The 23,972-nt window shown below is 35.8% G+C and overlaps 1 protein-coding gene across 2 annotated transcripts in view; it reads right to left on the minus strand.

Annotated features, from left to right (window-relative positions):
- HEATR1 (HEAT repeat containing 1) overlaps positions 1 to 23,972 on the minus strand; it is a 53,769-nt gene that overhangs the window by 20,792 nt on the left and 9,005 nt on the right. For both annotated transcript variants that reach the window (XM_055234422.2, XM_063613429.1), the window contains exons 9-27: positions 22,488 to 22,590; positions 21,004 to 21,114; positions 20,474 to 20,591; positions 19,318 to 19,425; positions 16,405 to 16,500; positions 15,858 to 15,946; positions 14,725 to 14,936; positions 14,302 to 14,423; positions 13,511 to 13,702; positions 11,507 to 11,690; positions 11,226 to 11,362; positions 9,705 to 9,897; positions 5,265 to 5,434; positions 4,704 to 4,862; positions 3,140 to 3,382; positions 2,677 to 2,808; positions 1,192 to 1,295; positions 877 to 1,020; positions 52 to 170 (exon numbers count right to left, since the gene is read on the minus strand). In XM_055234422.2, coding sequence (XP_055090397.1) covers positions 52 to 170; positions 877 to 1,020; positions 1,192 to 1,295; positions 2,677 to 2,808; positions 3,140 to 3,382; positions 4,704 to 4,862; positions 5,265 to 5,434; positions 9,705 to 9,897; positions 11,226 to 11,362; positions 11,507 to 11,690; positions 13,511 to 13,702; positions 14,302 to 14,423; positions 14,725 to 14,936; positions 15,858 to 15,946; positions 16,405 to 16,500; positions 19,318 to 19,425; positions 20,474 to 20,591; positions 21,004 to 21,114; positions 22,488 to 22,590 — 2,736 coding nt within the window. The remainder of the gene's footprint in view (positions 1 to 51; positions 171 to 876; positions 1,021 to 1,191; positions 1,296 to 2,676; positions 2,809 to 3,139; positions 3,383 to 4,703; positions 4,863 to 5,264; positions 5,435 to 9,704; positions 9,898 to 11,225; positions 11,363 to 11,506; positions 11,691 to 13,510; positions 13,703 to 14,301; positions 14,424 to 14,724; positions 14,937 to 15,857; positions 15,947 to 16,404; positions 16,501 to 19,317; positions 19,426 to 20,473; positions 20,592 to 21,003; positions 21,115 to 22,487; positions 22,591 to 23,972) is intronic.

Here is a 23,972-nt window from a genome sequence, read left to right on the forward strand (position 1 = left end):
CACACTCAAAGTAGATAATTTTTCTAACCTTTCCTTCCAAAAAGTACCTACCTTTGGGTATCTTACCACCATCTGGAGAGAGTTTTTGGCAGATGTTGAACAGACAACTAAGAATTAATTGTTTGGTGTATTCCATATTTCCCTGCTCTTGTGGCAAGGGTTCTAAACACCTTCAGGACACCCAAAAGAGAAATGATGGGAAATGTAAAAGTTGTACAATTCATTGTTACATTAATGGCCGTTGTCCAGAACTCATATTCAATAAGGAATAACTAAAATACTATCATTAAACATGAAGTCTAGAAATAAGATATAAGATTTCTAACTCTAATTTTCTCTCATATAGACAGGCGCTATGTCAAATTCCACGTCCTCTCTATTGCACTTTCCATTAACCTATTTGGAATCTTACAGGACAACCTTCAGAATTACTTTGCCTTTCACATGAAAGCACACGCTACAATTCATACTCAATTTACACACACACACAAATCTACGTATACAGAATATATACACCTATATATATGAAAATATATTTAGATAGCAAACACTATATATACACATATCTATATCTATATAAATTCAACACTATATCTTGAAATACAAGTAATGATGTCCCAGGCATGCTACTGAAAAGTTCAGAGGAAAGGAGGCTGTAAAGTGAGTGGTCATTCACTACATGACACAGGACACTAAGGTCAGTTTGGGGCACTGGCAATGGATACCTAAAACCAATCTTTTAATTTCACCTATAGTACTTGCTTTATTTTACAGACTATCTAAACGAGAGAAGAGTATGTTGAAAAGAGAATGTTAGATAAGATGAGCAAGAATTAGAGTCCTGTTCTCTCACAGATCAAAGCCAAGTGTCATTACCTTGATAGCAAGTTAAAAAGAGTTGGCACCAATATCTGAGGACTTTTGAGCTTCTTTTTGTGCTGCAGTAATTCCAGGATGAGAGTTACTCTTTGCCAGTACAAACCTCCAACTTCCTGAACAGATTCTAGATCTTGTGATTTTCTGGAAAATGGAGAAGACAAAAAGTTGGAAAAGCAAACTCTATCATGTGCTAAGTAAAAACCATTGTGCCTGATTATAGCAAACTGATGGGTATCAAAAAGTTCCAATGGTTTCATAACATTCAGAGTCAGGGGAACAACAGCATGTGCTCAATGCATTTGTAGCTCTTACTTCTGCTGCATTTTTTGCCTTCTTTTTTGCTGAACTGTGCCCAAGGGTTTAGCTTTATCTGGTGGCTCCAGTTCTATTCGGACTTGTTCAGCATTAACGGAAATCTGAAATATTGAAGGAAGAAGAGTTGATGATATAATCCATTGGGATAAAATTAGAGCAATAAATGTTAACCCCTAGGAAAGATTTATTCAATTAAGAGGGAAGAATGACTTACTGGATATGCATCTGAACCCCCCCGGCATTGGATGCTACTACCTTGTTACAGACTTCTTAAAAAACCAGAATGAGAAGAAAGCAAAGTAGGGAAGGGTATACACTAAAAGCACTAGCCAACATAAATTCAACTTCAGATTTTCATTTTAACTAAGCTCTCCTACTACCATGCACTTGCTTTCTATATAATTTGTCTTCAGAGTCTCAAGTTACAGCCCTGCGCTTGTCTTGATTACGATACGGTATCACTTCTCCAGTCCAGAGTCATTCAATTTCATGTTCATCCCTTAGAGTGGAAAACTAGTAACGCAATACAGAATCATCCATACCAATTGTTTCCAAGTGCCGGATCAGATATGTATATTCTAATCAGCTGGGAAGGAATAAGACATATACACACATGCACAAAAACAGATCCATTGCCCCAGAGATTCTTTAGATATGGGGTGGGATCCAGGTATCTCTTTTTATAAGGTTCTAACATCACGACTAAATCTTTGGATTCTGATTCAAAGAAAACAACTATAAAAAATACTTTTGCGATAACCATGGAAATATGATCATGAACTAGGTATTAGATAACACCAAGGAACTATTATTATTATTTTTTTACTTCTAATGGCATTGTAGTCGTATCCACTTTTCAAAAGATGCACATTGAAGTACAGAGGGATGAAAGTGCATGACATTTTGAGATTTACTTTAAAATATTTCAGCAAAGAAAAAGAAGGAAAAAAGATTATGTAAATATGTTAAAATTCTGAGATCTGCTGAATCTAGATACTAGAACTTTATATTATTATATATTCAAAAAACAGAATAACCAGGTGGCTATTCTGATAACAGCTAGGTTTCAATATACATATAAAACCAACAAGCAGAATTTCAATTCCATTATATGTCATTAAACAACTATTTAAATTAAGTAGAATAATGTTACCCAGTTCAATACTGAGCCACTGACTCATTCCTATTCCTTGCATAAAGGAATACGTAGATTCCGTCTAATACGAGTAAGATCTCACACACACACATGTTCCTACACGCCCTATCTGGTTAAAATTATCAACAAATACTTCATAAAATAAAATAATGGTAAAGATTTAAAATTTTTATTTTATGCCTCTCTATGACTTACTTTTCCATGATTTTTGTTAATGGTAACATCTGACCTCTTACAAGCACTATAAAATGCAGGACTCTTAAACATGGTGTCCCTTGGAAGAGACTATACATTAATAAAAAAATTACAAGAAGTTTGCAGCTTACCCCTTTAAAAACACTGCTGACAGTCTGAGCACAATGTGAGTTTTTACAGTTCACCAATAAATCAAACAACATTCTTAAAAGCTTCTGCTGAACTTTTTCATCTGATATGGCTGCAAAAAACGGTTTTGTAATCTAGAGAGAGTAGAAAAAAGGCAACTGAGTTCAGTGAACAAGTTTAAACTCCAGAAATAATTTTTATATCAACCTCTCTCAAAATACAAAAGTGTTTCCCATTTAATTTTGTCAGTTAAACTGCAATTCTTTTTAATGACCCATGTACAACATTCAGTTTTCATAAATGGGTCAAATACATCATATTCCTTTAAAACATGTCTAGTCCACCTGTAACTATCTTCTCCAAATAAAATATTCAAGTTTTTTTTTTTTTAATGCTGTTCCTGTTGCCTTCTACCTTTAAATGCTTGAACATGCTATGCCTTAGTTTCTGAAAGAAATCACTGACCTTTTCAAGGGCTGTGATTTGAATGGTTGGCATTCCTGTGTAAAGTTCCTTTGTTGTGTGCACAGCTTTTATAAATATATCTAGACTCTTTGGATCCTTATTTAAAAGGGAAGCTGAAAATTCATTATACTTTCCCAGAGTGAGATGCAAAACAATGGCCTCATCTTTCAGCACAGCTGTGGGCTCCTTCTGGATCTTTTCTAGCAGTTGTTCAGCCATAGGCAACAGCTGAGAAAGCACCATCTAAAGATCGAAAGACTTATTAGTAAACAGTTACGTATACTGATATGTTTTTGCTCACTCTACAGTGAGTGTCTACTCAAAGTCTGCTGGAAGATGGGAGTTTAGCCTGGAGGAAAAAACCCAATGATGGTAACTTCTTAGACATGGAGACAGCTATTAATTCACACTAAGGCACTCAGGTCCTTTCTGATAGCTCATGTGTAATGCTCAAAAGTGCTAAACTCTTCAGAGATGAGCAGAAACATAATCTGTGAGCATCCTTTAAGACTTGAGAACAGAAAACACAAACTAAAACTTTAGAGAATAAAAATAAAATTTAACATTCCCTAAAACACTGTATGCGTCCTTCAATGTTTCCAACTTGGTATAATTAATATTAATTCAAATTATGTATGTGAATCTTTAACTGCTAAACTAGGGGCCAGCAAATTATGGCTTGCAGGTCAAATTCAACAGACCACCTGTTTTTGTAAATTTTATTTACTGAAACACAGCCATCCTCATTTGTTTACACCCTGTCTGTGGCAGCTTTCCTGATACAACTGCAGAGATGAGTAGCTGCAACAGAGACTGTGTGGCCCCAAAAGCATAAAATATTTCCTATCTGGTCCTTTACCCAAGAAATTTGTCAATTACTAATTTAAACTATACCAGGGACAACTAAGGGCTGAATGCAACCTGTTTGTTCCTACCAAGAAAGTGTGATCAAATGGTCTTCAATCCATTTGACTCATTTTAGTTCTCTAAGCCCACAATCAGTTTAGGACTGATGAAGCACACGGGCATTTCTGTAACACTGGGATCAAAGAACCTTTTTTTTTGTTGGTCAGCACATGCCATCACATCAACAAGTGTTTCACAACTGCTTTCTTTTGTAACACAAGCTTCTTTGAGAACATAATGAAAGCTCTAAATATATATAATAAACAAGCAAATGATTTTGGAATTTTCACAGACTCGTGTCCAAATATATTCTTTTGTATAGAATTTTCACTTGAAAAACAGAGATGAACCAACAGCTTCCTTCAGCAGTGCAGCCCCATGAGACACAAGACTGTTAAGTTCATTTAAAATAAACTTAATGATTAGACAGGGAAAACACATTTAATTTTAAAATAAAAAGAAACTCACCAGTACTTGTCTTTGTAACTTGTATCTGTTTTTCTCTACCTCAACTCATCCCCCTCTAAAACTAATATTACATTTATCTCTTCTGAGTGCACACATGCAACTCTTAACAATTGTCTTCCTCACCCACAAGAGTTACAACAATTCTTTAGTAACATCACAGGAATGTAAAATCCACTTAAATGGCACATACCTCACCGTTGACTCCCTGAAGTACTTTCATCAAATCTTTTGCTATATAAGATGGGCAACTATAGACACAACTAAGTAAGTTTTTCAAAGTTTCAGACAACTTCTGATGAGATTTCAGTTTCTTTTCTCTCTGTAGTTCCTCAAATAAAGTAGCCAAATCCTAAGATAACAAAAAGAAAATTGGATAAAAAAGGGTTAAGAAACTACAAAGGCTAAATATATTAATTATGGAAGATTCTTACCCAAATGATGTGACATTGTTTATAATTTTCCATTTCTCCTTAAAACCTTAATAAGAAAGGTTACTAAAAACACACAGTTGGCTTACTATGAAAAGCTATACACTAATCCTTTATCCAATGAAAAGAGCAAAATTGAAATATGACATTGCTATCTTTTAAAAAGTAGGAGGAGACAGATGTACAGATATTGACCTATCAGTTCCTAAATCCAATGACTTAGTCCATCAAAATCCCTACACAGTGAAATGTCGAGAATGGAGAAAATTGCTCGAGTACACACAGGCATGAACACACTCAATCTTCTTGGCTAACGAGCTTACCTGAATAACATAGGCAGCATCTGAAGTGATCTCCTCTGCTTTAGAAATCAAATGATCTATTATCAGAGAAAACGGGGACGCCACTCCACTGAGGGCCTGGAGACACTGAATGGCAGCCCTACGAACTTCTTTTATGGGGCTTCCCAGGTTAATGAGTAAAGATGTCACCACTAAAATCAATGGAAAAAAAAAAATTTAAGAAACAATTTTAAAAACTGAAACAGTACAAAATTTACATAGTACCAAAGGTACTTGATAAAAAGTTTCCCTTCGAATTCAAACTCCTTCTCTGAAGACTGTTCACTGTTTGAATACTTAATATTCCAGAGAAAGGTTAGGCATATGTTACCTGGTGCATTCTTTTGAAAATACACAAATAAGGGCATACTATAAACCCTGTTCTACACCAACTACTATCACATCTGAGCTGGACGTTGTGCAATGGTGCAATCCTGGCTCACTGCAACCTCCGCCTCCTGGGTTCAAGCACTTCTCCTGCCTCAGCCTCCCGAGCAGCTGGGATTACAGGTGCACGCCACATGCCTGGCTAATTTTGGTATTGTTAGTAGAAACTGGGTTTCACCATGTTGGCCAGGCTGGTCTCGAACTCCTGACCTCAAGTGATCCACCCACCTCGGCCTCCCAAAGTGCTGGGATTACAGACACATCTAAACTCTTGGGAGTGTTTTCCATAAGAACATACATATCCAAATTACATCATTCCTTTTTTTTTTTCAGATGGAGTTTTCCTCTTGTTGCCCAGGCTGGAATGCAATGGCACGATCTCAGCTAACTGCAACCTCCGCCTCCCGGATTCAAGCAATTCTCCTGCCTCAGCCTCCCAGGTAGCTGGGATTACAGGCACGTGCCACCACGTCTGGCTAATTTTGTATTTTTAGTAGAGACGGGGTTTCTCCATGTTGGTCAGGCTGGTCTCGAACTCCCAACCTCAGGTGATCCGCCCACCTAGGCCTCCCAAAGTGCTGGGATTATAGGTGTGAGCCATCAAACCCGGCCAAATCATTCTTTTTTAATTGTAAAGTATACTCCAATGTATTTTCCATATTTTAAAAACCGGTACCTTACTGGTAAAGTTTAGGTTGTTTCTGTTCTTTTGTCATCAAAGCAATGCTGCAACCAACACCACTGTGCATACAGCCTTGTACAAGTGTGCACAGGAAATTACCCACCTGTGCATCGTACTCCACAAATATTTGGTCCCATACTGGTGTGTTTTGATTTTACTTTTTGATAGAGAAATGTTAGAGTCAAATTTTTCTTCTACTTTTTTTCTGGTGCTTAGAAAGGCCCTCCTCACTCTAAATGAATTTAGAAAGTATCTATCTCTATATTTAGAGGGAGAGATCATATGTACCTCATGCTTTCTTCTAATGCCAGAGCTAAGTTTATGTTAAATCTTTAGTTCACATGAAATTTCTATCTAAGGAATGAGGTTGGAGGCAAACTTTCTAATGTTTCCAAATGGATAGCCAGATGTCCCATTTAACAATCCACATAACCATCTCACAGATCTTTGATTTTGGCTTTATTATATTCATACATTCCATAAGTATTTGAAACTTGTCTATTTCTGCTGGCTAGTACTTCTAGAATCATGTTCAATGAGAGTGATGATTTCAGCAGGAATGCCTTTGTTTTCCCAATTATGAAGTGAAAATGCTAGCTTTTGATTTGAGGAATTTTTGATCACGTTACTCCTATTCTGTTGTCAATCAGGATTACTGATTTTTGGCTAATGCCTTTTCAAATCTTTGGACATTTTATGGGTTTTGTCCTTCACTGATACAGTCAAATATATTAACATAGTTCCTTTTACTGAACCAATTCTATATTCTGGGCATGAACTCTAGCTAGGTAAATGATTTTTATAAATATGCTGCTAGAGCCTATTTGCAAATATTTTCTTTAGGATTTTTACATAATATTATTCAAAGCAACATGGCCTATAGTTTTTGTCTGTAGGCTTTCTCAATTTTCAATGTTACGCCAGTTTTAAACAAAGAATCTGGAAGCTTCCCTTATCTATGCCTTGCCCAGTTCAACAACATTGAAAAAATCTGCTTCAAAGATCTAGTAAGAATGCATCTGTGAGACCAACTGCGCTAAGGTTTTTAAAAAGATGTCTTTGGAACAAAGAGATATCTAAATTCCTTTTAAAGTAATTAGTTATTTAAGCTTTATTTCATATCTACTGCAGCAAACTACAGTCATTTACATTTTGCTAGAAATTATCCATTATACTTTCCATTTCTGAAATACTAAGATAAAGCTTGACAAGCTTTCAAACCTGCCTAAGAAGTTCATACAGGTTGAGCAACCTTGATCCAAAAAATCCAAAATCTCAAATTTTCGGAGCACCAATATGACATAAGTGGAAAATTCCACACCTGACCTCATGTGACGGGCTGCAGTGAAAATGCAGGCATACAACTGTTTATTCAGTGTCCCCACGGGAAAAAAGACCCTCCCAGCCCCCTGCAGCTGCAATATATCTTTTTCACAAAGCCCAAATTCTTCCACACAAGCATGCCCACAAAGGGCAATACCAGTGGAAAAGTGAAGTTCTTCCATCTTGCTATTTATAGTCAAAATGACATATATGACTCAGAGGCCACTGTCAAAGGACAGTAAACATTTAATACCAAATTGGAAAACTGAAATAGTTATCTCTAAATAAAATATATGTACCTTTTTGAAAACCCACAAGTTTAGCAGAAAATAACTATTTTAATAAATTGCTATCTCCATACAATGGAATACTCTGCAGGTAGTTGTAAAAAGATAAATTTTTCCATTTATTAATATGGAAAGATGTCTATATTAATTGAAAAATTAAAGTTAAAAAATGTATAGGGAGTTGTTCTTATCCACATATAACTAGAAAAACCTTAACAGTAAACTCACCTAAAAATAAAGACCGAAATTTTGTAAGTGAATAAAAAATTACTTTTATGGAATTTTATTTTAGAAATAAAACTTGAAATTACATATCTACTTTATATGCAACAAAATTTGGTTACAAATGTAATTATGTGCTCTTTCAAAGAACTAATAAAAAATAAACACTGAGGAATTGTTCAGGGAAAAGTATACGATCATCTACCTTGCTTTCACAGAATATTTACAAAGAGTAATTTTGGAATTAAAAAAAAAAAAAAACAAAAACAAAAACCAAGGACATCTTCAAATTTCCCCAGGGCCACTCCTATGCCTCTGATATTAATAACATTCCAGTTTGAAGCATCAATCATGTCCATTATTCTAATCAATTTTTTCATCTTCAACCATTCTTCTCTGATCTAATTCTGCCACATCCCCTCATGTCAATAGCTCTGTAAGTCAACCCACTTTTCAATATCGCATTGTTTCACGAAATTCTGCATCTTTTGCAAAATTTGCAATTCCACATTATAAAAAAACTTAACTTTCAGTTATTTCATTAGAGAATGCTGAACCTGAATATGATTTATGCCTGATAAAAGAGATAAATGCAGGAGGGTTTTGTTTTTGTTAGTTCATTATTAAATTGTATTATGATGATCTGACTTCCTTATCTAACCCATTGCTGCTACAGCCCAGAAAATGAATAGCTGATTATTAAGAACTCATATAATCACCTGCCATTTCTACTATTAAACTTTCGTGTTTGGTGAGATTTTGCAAGTGCCAGTAACTTAAAAGCAATACTTAGAAGTAACCAGAAATATGGTTTTTTTGTTTTTTTTTTTTTGAGACAGGGTCTTGCTCTGTTGCCCAGTTTGGAGTGTGGTGGTGCAATCACAGCTCACTGCAGCCTTGAACTCCCAGGCACAAGCCATCCTCCTACCTCAGGCACCTGAGTAGCTGGGACCACAGGCATGCACCAACACGCCCAGCTAATTTTTGTATTTTTTGTAGAGGCAGGATCTCATCACGTTGTCCAAGCTGGTCTTGAACTCTTGGCCTCAAGTGATCCTCCTGCCTTAGCCTCCCAAAGTGCTGAGACTATAGGTGTGAGCCACCTCGCCTGGCCTTTATAGATTTTTTTTTTTTTTTTTGGATATGGAGTCTCGCTGTGTTGCCAGGCTGGAGTGCAGTGGCACAATCTCGGTTCACTGCAACCTCCGACTCCCTGGTTCAAGCGATTCTCCAGCCTCAGCCTCCTGAGTGGCTGGGATTACAGGCACATGCCACCACGCCCGGCTAATTTTTATATTTTTAGTAGAGACAGGGCTTCACCGTGTTGCCCAGGATGGTCTCGATCTCCCGACCTCATGATCCGCCTGCTTCAGCCTCCCAAAGTGCTGGGATTACAGGCATGAGCCACCGTGCCTGCCTTCTGCTATTTTTTTTAAGTTATAATTTTCCAAACTACATAAACCATATAGAGAAAGCATGAACAGTTGGTCATGACAAAACATAACAATGCTACTTTAATACCTGGAGAAGATATGGATGCCAGTTGGTGTTTACACTGTGTCTTCTGAGACGAGAGCATCGCACAGCCCACATAAAGAGCTTGAGTCTGCAGCACTGTTTTCACATTGCAGTTTAGTGGATTTGAAAGGCTAGAACCATAGGTCCATAAAACAGAATAGAACTTGAATAAGTGAAAAACATCTTCGAGATGTACCTAATTTAAAAAAAAAAAGCAAACTTTTAATTCTTACTCAAATAAGCTGGTTCCAAATCCTCTTTTCACTAGTGTACAATTATAAAGAAACAAATAATTTAAGGCAAAGTTTCGCTTTGTCTAATCATTTCAAATTATTCCATATTCCACGTTTTAATGAACTGGGAAGATGTCAATGAAGAGTGATATTCAGAAGCTTCACTATAACTTTGCACTTGAAAACACAGAACCAAGACAAGAGCGGTATCTGGGATGCCTAATTAAGAAAATACTTCAACAATGTGGTGAGCAATGCCAACTCCATGTCAAATGCTGTAGAGAGAGCAAGTCAGGCAAGAACAGGAACTGACCACTGGGCCTGGCAACATGGAGGTCACTGGTGCTGGGGATGAAATTTCCTGAGTAACTTCACGTGTGCTAAATAACCTCTCTGAACATCAGTATTCAAGTATTCACATTTTTAAATGGTATTAACCAATCAAAAAGACAGGGCTGTTGTTATTTTTAAATACAGTAATGGGCCTAACATATTAGTAGGAGTGTAGCAATGTTAGTTTCTATTCAACCTGCTGATTAGTATTGTGCTTGTACTCTTTTACAGGGCCTGTGCTTACTATTATATACTCTTCACTGTTTACAAGTCTACTTTCGTTTACATTATAAACTGTCATAACCCAAATAACCCACAGTATCTTTTTATTTATTTATTATTTTTTTTGAGACGGAGTCTCGCTCTGTCGCCCAGGCTGGAGTGCAGTGGAGCTCTGCTCACTGTAAGCTCCACCTCCCGGGTTCACGCCATTCTCCTGCCTCGGCCTCCCAAGTAGCTGGGACTTCAGGAGCCCGCCACCACACCCGGCTATTTTGTATTTTTCGTAGAGACGGGGTTTCACCATGTTAGCCAGGATGGTCTCGATCTCCTGACCTCGTGATCCGCCCACCTCAGCCTCCCAAAGTGCTGGGATTATAGGCGTGAGCCACCGCGCCCAGCCCATCTTTTTTTTTTTTTTTTTGAGACAGAGTCTCATTCTGTCGCCCAGGCTGGTGTGCAGTGGTGTGATCTCGGCTCACTGCAACCTCTGCCTCCCGGGTTCAAGCGAATTCTCCTGCCTCTGTCTCCCAAGTGGCTGGGATTACAGGCCCCGCCACCACGCTTGGCTAATTTTTGTATTTTTAGTAGAAATGGAGTTTCACTATGTTGGCCAGGCTGGTATCGAACTGCTGACCTCAAGTGATCCGCCTGCCTCGGTCTCCCAAAGTGCTGGGATTGCAGGCCAGCCATATCTTCTTTAAGGGTAGAGTATGCCTGAAAAGGAGGAGCCTTGTACCTTTATGAAAAGTTTCATCAGAACTCTGAAATGAACAGCATTGGCACCATTGAGCATCATCTCAAACAGCCCAGTGAGCAAGTGCAGATAGTCCCTGCTGTCTTCTTTCAGTTGTTCAGGATTCCACCATATATCACCTACAAGGACATGGAAAAAGAAATGATGCTAGACCCTACATGAACATGCCGGGAGCTTTTTATTCAAGACAAACAGTCATTATGGAGTCAATCATTCAGTTTTGCAGAGTATCACATTTAAAAGATTCACAGCTTGTATCTTACCTTTAGGAAAAGATTTAGGAGCTTTCAGTGCATAAATAAAATTTTTCAAGGAAAATACAAGAAAAACCGAGTCCTCCACGGCCACCCTCTGAGTGCTGTTGAGTTCTTCTACATAATGTGCCCACAGCTCCACTGGGATCCCTCTGTCTAACATCAGTTCGATGTGCCATTCTGAGGGGATTTCCTGCAATGTTAAAGGAAACAAAAACTAGTACAAACTACGGGTTCTGAACACGGGTTATATGAATTCCTCTGCATAATATGCAAAAGTTTTGTTTATGTGTGCATTTTGGTGGGGAAAGCATTAACAGAACTGCTCTGGTCGGATTTTTAAAGAGGTTTATCACTATTCACAATGAAAGACAAAGTTAAATTTTATCTATGTCTTACCTTGAAACATTATCTCTAAAAACAAACTTTATTCATATGAACTATTTATCCAATAAAGGGTAGGAATAAATAGGCATATTTCTTTTTTTTTTTTTTCTTTTTTTTTGAGACGGAGTCTTGCTCTGTCGCCCAGGCTGGAGTGCAGTGGCACAATCTCAGCTCACTGCAACCTCCGCTTCCCAGGTTCAAGCAATTCTCCTGCTTCAGCCTCCCGAGTAGGAAGGATTACAGGTGCCCGCCATCATGCCTGGCTAATTTTTGTATCTTTAGTAGAGATTAGCTTTCACCATTTTGGCCAGGTTGGTCTGGAACTCCTGCCCCAGGTGATCCGCCCATCTCGGCCTCCCAAAGTGCTGGGATTATAGGCATGAGCTACCGTGCCTGGCCAAAATAGGTGTATTTCAAAACAGGAAGATAAAGAGTTGGACTACCAAGACATAGTTAAAGGGACTTCTTTCATTTTACCGTTTTACCACTAATCTGAATAAGGTACACGGCAAAAATCTCCAAACCGCAGATGATTTTAAACAAGTGGCAAAATGTTAGGTGTTTAGAAATTATACTGTAAATGCCAAAAGAATGCAGAAGAACAGGTGTAAGAAAATGACAAATGTGACACTGTACAACCAGTACAGAGTAATAACTTAGAAGGAAAATAATCCAAAGCCAGATTTACAATGTAACGTCTCCAGTGAGGGATTTGATTAACTCAATGTGCTGCTACAGGCGAAAACATGCTCACGACCTCGAGAAAGGGTATTAAAAGTAAAGCAATATAAAATAACCTGTTATCTACATATGTATAATAAAACACTCTTATTTGTCCATACTTTTAACACTGAGAACCAGTATAGTTCAGGTCATCATATTTTACAAAAGACACCAAGAAATTAGAAGTTAAGAAGGGCCTATCTGGGCTATTTTTCAAAATATGAAGATTTTACTCTTTTTAAAGTTTGCACATTTTAGCTAACAATGGCTATGATCAGAACTTATAAAATATGTAAATGTGAAAAAGATACAATTCATTTAGTAAATCCTATAATGAGAAGCCCTCTAAAATTTGGAGGACAAATAAAAACAAAATCCTTACATATAGCAGGTATTAAAAAAAACAGTCTTGCTACCTCGAAACATGTCAAATGTAAACAGCTGAAACGTGTCCCTTAGTAATACTATGAAAGACAGTAGTAGGCCGGAGGGATACACATCTATGTAATATTAAAATTGTTTAAAGCCTAAAAGATCTATTTTTAGTAAACAATTGAATGAAATAGTATTTTGTTCAAGCACTAACACACCAAGTGAATTCATCATCATTAGAGGTAGTTAGGTGTAGCTTGGGTAATTATCCAATAAAGACAACAAAAGAGAGGAGAGTCAGGCATCAGATACAAAACATTGCAACCCTGAATTTTATAATTCAACTAAACTTTCTGCAAAAGCAAGAGAGTGCCTAGTTGACTATCTCACTGCTACCCAAGGCTGCTTCACATTTCATCCAGCTAGTGTCCAGACTCAGCATCTCGCCCCTGATTTTGTTTTGCTGTGACTAATGGGCCAGGCGATTGTTTTATTCAATATCCCACTTTCTGGAGATTCTGCTTTCCTTACCACTGCAGTAATGACACTTTCAAGCTTCTTTATTTTTTTCTGCAACAAACTGAAGACTCTTATCGCAAATGGAAAGTGGGTTTCTTTTAAAGATGAACAACAAGAGACGAGCACAGACGTGATCACATGAAACGTTACTTTCTGCTTCAGGTTAAAGGACTCCTCCTCACCCACGCTTATTAAATCCTCCACCTTGAAAAATAAACACTCTATTACTAGTTGCTCTTGATTTTCATAAAACAATTTTTTCAACTCAGGTCTATCTAGGTATTATGTGTTTTACATTTAAAGTGAGATGACAAACAGAAAGCCTTTAGAAAGTACTAAGCACTGATTTCTAAGTAATTATAAGAATAATTTCAGAAACTGTAATGAACATAATTGCACTTGCCAACTGGTTAATGTATTTAAATCACACATCTAAGCCTTTACAAAGGTTTATTTAATAAGGCAAAGATAATTTTCTCCTCTTTGGGATTATATTTTGCTATTTTAACAACAACAACAAAAAGACTAATATTTTAAATGGGCATGAGAGAAAATGGTGGTAAAAAGGATATATTTTTCTATGGGTGTGATATGGATCCACATTGAAAAAATATATAAAATGTTAAAGATTTCAAGCATTGCACAGAATATATTAAACAACACTGTAACGTTTAAAGTAAAACCAAGTACTCAAGAATGAAAAAAAAATTTTTTTTAAAGAAAAATCTAGTAAAGCAAAAGCTGAGAATTTAATAAGAGTATGAGAAAGAAATCCAGGGGGTGGACTTTCAAAGCATACTTACCATCTTTAACATTGAATAAGGATCTCCTAAATTTATATTATCAGCCAACAACTCAATCATCTTCTGATTTGCTACACCAATTAGTTTTCCTGGCTTTGTGCTTTTAATCACATTTTCAAGAGCTGTAAAGTAAGATCAAATGCAGAGAGCTCTCATATCACCAACACTCAAAGAATCACATGAATAATTCAGGCAAACATCTTACTATTGTTTATGAAGGTTTGCTTTTTATTTTTCCTTGTATCCAATTCTGAATTTGTCTATCTATGAATTGGCTTCCTTTTCACTGTATACTTTTTATCTTGGCAAAAATTTTAAAAGACCTTCCTGGCATATAGCATGACAAACAATAAATTTTAAATTTTCCTTGTTTTCTTTTGTGTTATCTGTTCACTTTTTCTAAAAAACAACTAAATTTTTTACCTTCTTCCCAGCCTCTTAATAGAGGGTGCAGAGAGCAGATTCCTGATTTTGATAAATATATAGCAATTTTCATCTCAGCAGATTCCATATCATCATTATTGATAACCATAAATGGCAGCAAACGTACAACCACCTGATTTGACAACTGATCATTTTCACTCAGTATCTCTTCTTTAATTAGTACGTCAGTGGCTATCTTAAGTACCTTGTACCTAAAAGACATGCAAGCACACTTGGTTGAAAGACACCCTGGAAGGCTTCAACTGGGCAAAAATTCATCATTACATTACTCCGGCTTAACTGACAATATCCTGGTCTCCTGACCAAAACTATTATTCAGACACACTAAGACACCACTTAAAATCCATGCCAATAACAGAGTTATCTGTGACAACATTTTTATTTATTTATTTTTTGTACAAGTGCTGGGATTATAGGCATGAGCCACTGTGCCTGGCCAATAATACTTTTAATCTGCTCATCCTGTGTAATCTTAAAAAAATAATAATTTTTCTTAGAGAAATCACTAGAGGTTAACTATAACATAAGACATATCACACTAGATGTCTCAACTCTACTGGAAATTAGGTTCACTCAGGCACTCAAAAAAAATGAACCAAGCACATCCTACATGATAGATATCTACCCATACGACAGATACAAAAACACGTAAGACACATTCTCATCCTCTATGGAGCTTACTTACTTTTTCTTGCAAAAAGCTTTGGTGCCAAAAATGAAATAAACAGAGCTAGCACAGATGGTATCATGTGTCTCTGAACTTATTTTTAAATTTAATACATTGGTATTTGTTTTTAATTATAAAGTAAAAATTACATAAAGTAGCAAATTAGGAAGTCCTTCCCATCTTACTTCCCAGAATGCAATATCATACATCATATACCTCCTTCTGCATTTTATTAAGAGAAATTCTAAACATAGAGAACAGTATAATGAACATACACAAACACAGATTAATTAACTGTATAATGAAAGAGAGTATTACATTAAGATCTGTTCTACTACCACGACAAAAGGGTCATGTAATCAAAGCCTTTAAAAAAAAGAAGAAATAGAACTTGATATAAGAACTTCATCAATTCAAAATAGTATGAGGAGAAATGAATACACACCATTCTCTATTCTTTGAAAGTTCTGCTCTTTGAAAGAGATTCAGAAGATTTGAAATCGTCACTTCTGAACTGAAGTGTTCTTTGAAAATCTAAAGGGAAAAAAATATCCATGAGTAGATTTGTACTTGCTTCAAACATGTATGGCGCTTTTTAAATGCAAATTTTAAAAAGAATGAATTATAAGGAATTTCCCCCAGGAATCCTAGCACAACTTAAAAGTTTTAAGATCTATTTCTCAAAAGTGGCATTCATAAGACAATTTTCAAGGGTCACAAGGCATTTGCTATTGATAAAAATCTGTTAAAAGGAATATAAAAATTCACAAAACATTTTCCCTCTTTGAACAACTTCCATATATATTTAATATATCAAACTGTGAATTCCTATGAGTTTCTCCTAACCAGACTTAAGTCTGTGCTCTCCAGAGAACAAATTTCCCATGGAAAAATAATTTCCAAAAATATTCTGGTCTCAAGCAGAGAATCAAATGAGAAGGGCAAGAAAATTTACAAAATTGTATACCTCAACAAATGACAAATTCACTCACCTCAAAAGCACTTATAGCCGACAAAACAACATCTATATTATCATCACCTAATCGGGCTAAAACAGCTTCTTTTATGAAAGATTCATCAACACCCTCCTGAGCAATAAAAGAAAAACATTAATTTAGCTGTTGCCAAAGATCTCTTAAGGCTTTGCACTGGAAAGGAAGTATGGTTTTGTGAAAAACACTCCAGAATAACTGTCTAACACAGGCTCTGCTCTGGATGAGGACTGAAACACACTAGAACTAGATAATCGCTAAAGGGCCTTTTGAGATTAATAATTGTTTGGTACAAATCCTTTTCAAGTTTTCAGTGAAAATATAGTAAACATAGTAAATATGGTATACTCCAAATATAGTTTTTGTAATTAAGGAGTTCATCTTATTAAAGTGAGAGCCCAGATATTGACAGGGTATACACTAAAGAATAAGAATGTCTAATTTAAATCCTAGCTCTACCACTTATTAGTTGTGTGACTTTAGTCAAGTCACTTAACCTTTCTGGATCTCACTATTCTCACCTATAAAACGGGTTTGCTAATAAATAATGCCTACCTCCAAGGGTTGTTGGAAGATTAAAAAAATACATGTCAGTCTGTAGCACAGTGCTTTACACATAGTACTGTTAAAAGCTAGCTAGTATTATCTAAATTTTTACAAGGATAAGGACATGTACCACAAAGCCAGTCTGCCAAAAATAGAGATCATTTTTTAAATATAACAAATACAAGAAATCAATGTATATTCATTCACAGAGAAAGAAAACTAGGACTGCTAATCAACCTGAATATATCCCTATCTATATGTGGCAGGCAACTAAATAATATAAAAAACATAGGTCACTCTGTTGGGAGAAAAATGAAAATTCACAGAATTCACAAAAATTAAGTTAGCCAGGCACACTGGTGCATGTCTATAATCCCAGCTACTCTGGAGGCTGAGGTGGGAGGATTGCTTAAGCCCAGGAGTTTGAGGCCAGCCTGGATAACATAGCAAGACCCCATCATTTAAAAAAATCCTCAAGAGCTAATAAGTAGCCGTATATCTGAACCTGGAGTTTAGAATAAAACCTATGTCCTGTCATCAATGGAGAAAAGAAAATGAAACATGGTATGCAGAGGAGGACATCAACTGTAATTACAATACTCAAGCCCGTAAGCTGAATGTATGTAGGGCCAGCCCTTCACTGAAAAACTAACCAAACCCAGAGAACAGGAGAGAAAGGCAGTAAAAGAAGGAAGGATGAGAATAACTTCAGAAACAGAAGATTCTAGGACTCCCCTTTATTCTAGAAGAATTTATCACTGAAATCCTCCTATCACAACAAAGACTATTATTCAATGAATTTATTTAACACATCAACAAAATAAACCTATTGGCAGTTTACAAAAGCAGAATTCATGCCAGATCAAATAAAGCAACATTTCAAAAACCTGAATATTACATCAGCCACTTTTAAAGAAACATTCTCAAAGATCTAAGTGTTGTTTGTTTATTGTTTATATATCAACTTAAGTGTAACTCCTTCTTAAAATATAGATGACATAAAACAAAAATTTTTTTTTTAAATCTACAAGGGAAATACTAAAAACTCTATAAAACCAATAAAATTCAAATGAAGATGAATTTAGTGTGATTAGTTGTAATTAGCTGAAATTAAATTTTACTGATCATATGATTTTACTTGTAATATGAATCTGCTTCTAATTGCTATGACACAAGTTCTAGAGTTCGGCACGTTTACACTGCCATGTGCTACAAGGAAACTAAACTCTGTTACCGCTTTACTCTGTTCCAGAAATTTCTCAAATATGTAAATCATGGTGCATAATTTTAGATATGACACAGATGGAGCATTCCTATTTTAATTATAGTAACTATAGTAAAATGTGTATACAATTAGCACCTCACACCCACAATTTGAAGGCTATGTAAAAAAATAATGAGTCCATCTGAAATAAAGAAAAATTTTGAGAAAATACTACTACTATCAGTGGTAATTTATAATTTAGCAAAAATTGTACAGGGACTGCTTGAATGACTAAAGTTTGGAAACTACTATTCTATGTGCATCACTACCAAGTCTTCATACCAATGCCTTTTGGTATAAATGCAAATTAGACCAAATTATTCACAAATAAAGTCAGCCTCAATACATATTTGAAGCCACTAACATTTTAAAGACAAACGAAACTGCAGGCACCAAAATCATGGAACAGTGTTCAAAAGTTATCATTCAAATGTCCCAAAATATGTTATCTAAAATCAAGACTATCAAAATCAAATTTCTTGGTTTTTTTTTGAAACAGAGTCTTGCCCTGTCACCCAGGCTGGACAGCAGTGGCGTGATCATGGTTCGCTGCAGCCTCAACCTCTCACGTCCAAGAGATCCTCCTACCTCAGCCTCTCAAGTAGCTGGGACCAAAGTGTGTGCCACCAAACTTGGCTAATTTTTTATTTTTTAAACTTTTTTATAGAGAAGGGGGTCTCCCTATGTTGCCCAGGTTGGTCTCAAACGTTTGGGCTCAAGTGATCCTTCTCACACAGTGCTGGGATTATAGGCATGAGCTGCTGTGACCGGCCTAAAATCAAATTTCAAAACTAAAAAAATTCTCAGATAATTAATGAACCTATGTGAATTAATCTACAAATTCCAGTTTGAAAAACACTAAAGATAAACAACTGTCAATGTGGAAACATAAGAGCAGTTGTTATTAGGTTATTGTTAAAATGGGGATGACTGGCATACACAGTCCTAAATATTAGTCTAAGGTACTCTCGTGAGGTTAATTCAACTCATCTGTATCATTATCCACTATCAATTCTAGGTGGTAACTTCAATTTCTTATTCAGAATTACACTGCTCATCATAAGAAAAAAAAAAATCATACACAAAAGCGATCTGAAACAAACCTTTGATGTTTTCATGATCTTTTTCAAATGATTAATGGCCAGAAGTCTCACAGGAGCAAGTGGATGATTCAGGCTGAGCATCAAAGAAGTATCAGAATCTGCTAAAAACTACAGGGTTCAACATAATTATCAAATGATTTCACTTAATCTGAACAGTCTATGATCAAGAATAAAACCCAGAGAAAACCACCCCAAATTGCCCAACGTTTTCAGTAACAACCATCTAACTACAGAAAACAAACAAACAAAAAAACACAAAATCTTTGTTTCTAGAACATCATATGAGTTGCAATAGATGAAAAAAATTTGTATTGTTAATGGTATGATTTCATGTATATTTGTGTCTATGTGTAGGTTTAATTTAGTCAAGAAATCCTACAAAGTAATTTTGTATTTTGTATGCATATCTGATAAATCACCTAAGATAAATCACTGTTTTAGCACCTCCCGGAAGACAGAATGCAACTCATCTACATGATATAACAAATAGTGACACTCAAATTAGTGACAACTTAGTTCACTTACGCAGTTAGACTAAAAAGGAAGTCTATCTATCAACCTAAGATTTGGAAATGCAACACCATTAAAAATGAAAGTCTAATTATGGAAGAGAAATACTAAAACAATCATATTTCTCTTCATAATTATCTGTTTTTAAGGCTAAATATAAGAACTCCTGCTTAAATGTCTAACTTCTAGTATAAAGCTTTAGGCTTGAATCACCAGAAAATTTCTCAAGTTTTAATGCGATCATGAAATAGAACCCATCTCCCCTTTGCTAATCAATAATATACACAGCCATTTGTGGCTGGTACACCAGAAAGCATAGACCTAGATGAAAGACAGAGAACGCTAGAAACCTACATGAGGCCGTCCTTTGATGATTCTTAATGAATATCCCATACAAAATTCTCAAACAATACTTTTCCTGAAATAAGTATCACGTACATAGTTATGTACAAATTATTGTACCTTTCTCCAATTATTCTATTCCTGCCTCAGAGCCGTACTTCAGGCAACTAGGCAAACTGTATAAGGTCATCTCTGTAAAATTTTCCACACAAGGGAAAAAAGTGGCAAATTTCCTTCTGGAGCTCTTCACATAACCATATAAATGTACCCCAATTTGTCACAATTCCTTTGGAGAACAACATACCTGATACTTTCCTCCACTTGTAGAAAGAGAAACAAACTGATGGAAAAGCTCTTGTTTTTTCAGATCTGCAATTTCCTTTAAGTGTTCCTCTAATACAACATCTAATGTTCTGGGGTATCTGGGAAGCAATTAAAGAGTGAATTCATTATTCTTAATAAATTTATTAATCTCCCACACCATATGCATATAAAGGAAAGACATAAAATTTTAAAAATTACTGAGACTGTGACTTAAATTTTAACAAATGTTGTAGGTAAAACCAAATGATATTGGTCAAGTTTGTTACTATGACTACTCCAATAACAAAACAGTCTCTCTATAAAAAATTATACTCTCCATAGTCCCCACGCAACCACTATTTCCTCTTATATTTCAAATATTTTTGATTCCGATACTCACCCCTTCTTGAAGAAAAAAATTACAAAGGACAGTCTCTGTACAATTCAGCACATTAAGATGTGACTTGTGAATCATATCTTTATAGAACAGGAAGTACTTTAGAGGAGCATAAACATACACACATAACTTACTTGCTTTCTAAAAGCCTAATGAGTGGAAGAAATTGTTCATTAAGCAAGGACACTTTATTAGAATCCATTTCTTCCTGTGAACTATATGAAATATACTCTTCAAACAGAAGGCTGTAAAAAAAAAACAGAAATATCAGCATACATAAGAGTTACTATTTATTGAGTACCTACTATATTCTAAGTGCTTTAGAAATATTATCTCTAATTGTCATACTTATACAAGGTATAGTTTAATACTTACTTTACAGACAAAGTAACTAGGGGCCTGGTGTAGTGGTTCATGCCACTGGCATTACAATCCCAGCACTTTCAGAGGCCGGGGCGGGAGGACTGCTTAAAGTCAGGAGTTCGAGACCTGTCTGAACAACATAGCAAGACTACATTGCTATTTTAAACAGTGGTGGCTCACGCCTGTAATCCCAGTACTTTGGGAGGCCGAGGCGGGCGGATCACCTGAGGTCAGGAGTTCGAGATCAGCCTGACCAACATGGAGAAACCTCGTCTCTACTAAAAATACAAAATTAGCTGGGCATGGTAGCACATGGCTGTAATCCCAGCTACTAGGGAGGCTGAGGCAGGAAAATCGCTTGAACCTGGGAGGCGGAGGTTGCAGTGAGCCGAGATTGCACCACTGCACTCCAGCCTGGGCAATAAGAGCAAAACTCCATCTTAAAAAAAAAAAAAAAAAGAAAAAAGGAAAAGAAACTAGGGTGTAAGTCTTCCAATTTGCTCATGAGAACAGCAATAAAAGGCAACATTCAGTGAGCCCTTCTGTGCCAGAGTGGGGTTTCACATTTTAAGCCTCAGTCTGATTCTAGACCCTATGCTCTCAACATTACTACATGTGTATACTCCCCTTTAATTCACAAACCAACCCTCTGAGCAAAGGGGCAAGAATGATGCACACCAACACACAGGTACTCTCTTGATGCTACAAAATGGCAAAGCTACATCCAGTCTAACCTCCAAAACTTACTATAGTCCTGGAAGTGGTAAGGGCAGAATTTACACCTATGTCTGACCGCAATGCCTACATCTTTTCACTGTATCATGTTGCCCATTAAGAGAAAGAAAAAAAAAGACTGAATTATCTTTAAAGAAATAATCCTTACTCTATGCTTACCTTCAATATTGTTTCTAAATGACATTTACTGCATTTTAATTATGATGTGTTATTTCAGATATTATGGTCCATTTACTAAGAGAAAACTTCAAACGGCCACAAACTGCATTTAGTTATTACCCAAATTTGGCTTAACCACTAACTTTCCATTTTCATCTATAAGCACTAAAGACATGCAAGAAAAATTACTTTTGCTTTTAGTGCTGCCAGTTACTGGATTAAGTACTTATAGTTAATGAAATGATACAGACAAAACAAGATATACATTAAAAAGAAATACTGGGAAATCTCTAACCAATCTTGAAAATCACACTGAGTCACAAGAATGTAAATCAAAAGCATGTCAAAGATAATAGCTTACCTAGCCAACAAATGGTCTAAGTTGTTCTTCAGTGATATTTTTGTAAGTATAGCTTCTAAGTGTCTCCTGTAGATTTGCCCATCCATTCCTTCAGTTTCTTCTCCTTAATATGTAAAAATTAAAATTGTGTTGGGAAAAATTTATTTTGCAAGCTAAATATATTTATATTATTAAGTTCACTTATAGCAGAAAACCTTTCTCAGAATAAAACACACACACTGATATCCAGCTTTTTATCTATTTCCAAAAGTGCATTCCACTTAGTCATTTATATTTTTCAAAGCTTTTTTGTATAGATCACCTTCATTTTTCTTTTATCTAAAATTTCTATGTTTAACAAGTACTATCATGCTTATAACAATAATAAAACAAAAGTCCAAAATTAGTCTTTCCCCAAGTCACATTACAAATTAGTTGTGATGGTCCCAATCAACTATCTCTGAAAACAGGCTAAACTTTTATCTCAGTACCTACCCCCTTACTGAAGCAAGAGCTGTCATCTATTTCAGATTTATAATAAACATATGAATCTGATGTTAGCCCTTGCTTTCAAAGACTGGGACATTACTCATTACCTTCAGAATAAGAAGAATACATTTTCATTTTGCTAGTCACTTTTAAAATGCATGTTTAAACCAAGATTTGGTTATGAAAACCTCATTTTTCAGTAGACTGACAAAAGTTTAGAGAAGTCTTTCTTAGTATTCTCCAAGGAGCAACGGAACCAAGTGTTTCTTCCTAGTCTTTCTGTATTTATTAAAAGACATAATGCAAACAATCACTTTCTAATTATTATTATTATTTTTGAGATAGGGTCTCACTCTTGTCGCCCAGGCTGAACTGCAGTGGCGCAATCACAGCTCCCTGTAGCCTCAAACTCCCTGGGCTCAGGTGATCCTCCCACCTCAGTCTCCTGGGCAGCTGGGACCACAGTTGCATGTCACCATGCCCGGTTAATTTTTGTATATTTTTGTAGAGACAGGTTTTTGCCATGATCTACCCATCTCAGTTTCTCAAAGTGCTAGGATTATAGGTTTGAGCCACCTGGCCCTCTAATTATTACTTTTTGCTTTGTTTCATAATTTGGATTTTTATGTATAAAAATTTTCTTCGTCTTATATTTTTAATTACTCTAGGGAAAAAACTTTTTTGGCAACTGGATGAGATATTCATTGTAAATGAATCACTAAAGTTCATTAAATACCTGAATGAGAAGGCAAAGGTTTACTCAGTAATAAATTTTAAAATTATTCCACTCTTTTTCATGTAGAGACTATTTTTTATGAACACAGATCTAAAAAAAGGTAGAATTCTAAGAAATTACTCAATTAACAAGGATCTCTCTTCAACTAACCTGCTCCCCACCCCAGATGTTTCTCACTTAAGAAATAGACAAGTTACACAAGAACAACTGGAAAAGAAAAATTTTAAATATTTTAAAGCTGTTAACCAGGATATAGTTACTATTTTAAGATCAAATCTTAG

This window comes from Symphalangus syndactylus, chromosome 19 (genome assembly GCF_028878055.3).
Source record: "Symphalangus syndactylus isolate Jambi chromosome 19, NHGRI_mSymSyn1-v2.1_pri, whole genome shotgun sequence".
Classification (NCBI taxonomy): domain Eukaryota; kingdom Metazoa; phylum Chordata; class Mammalia; order Primates; family Hylobatidae; genus Symphalangus; species Symphalangus syndactylus.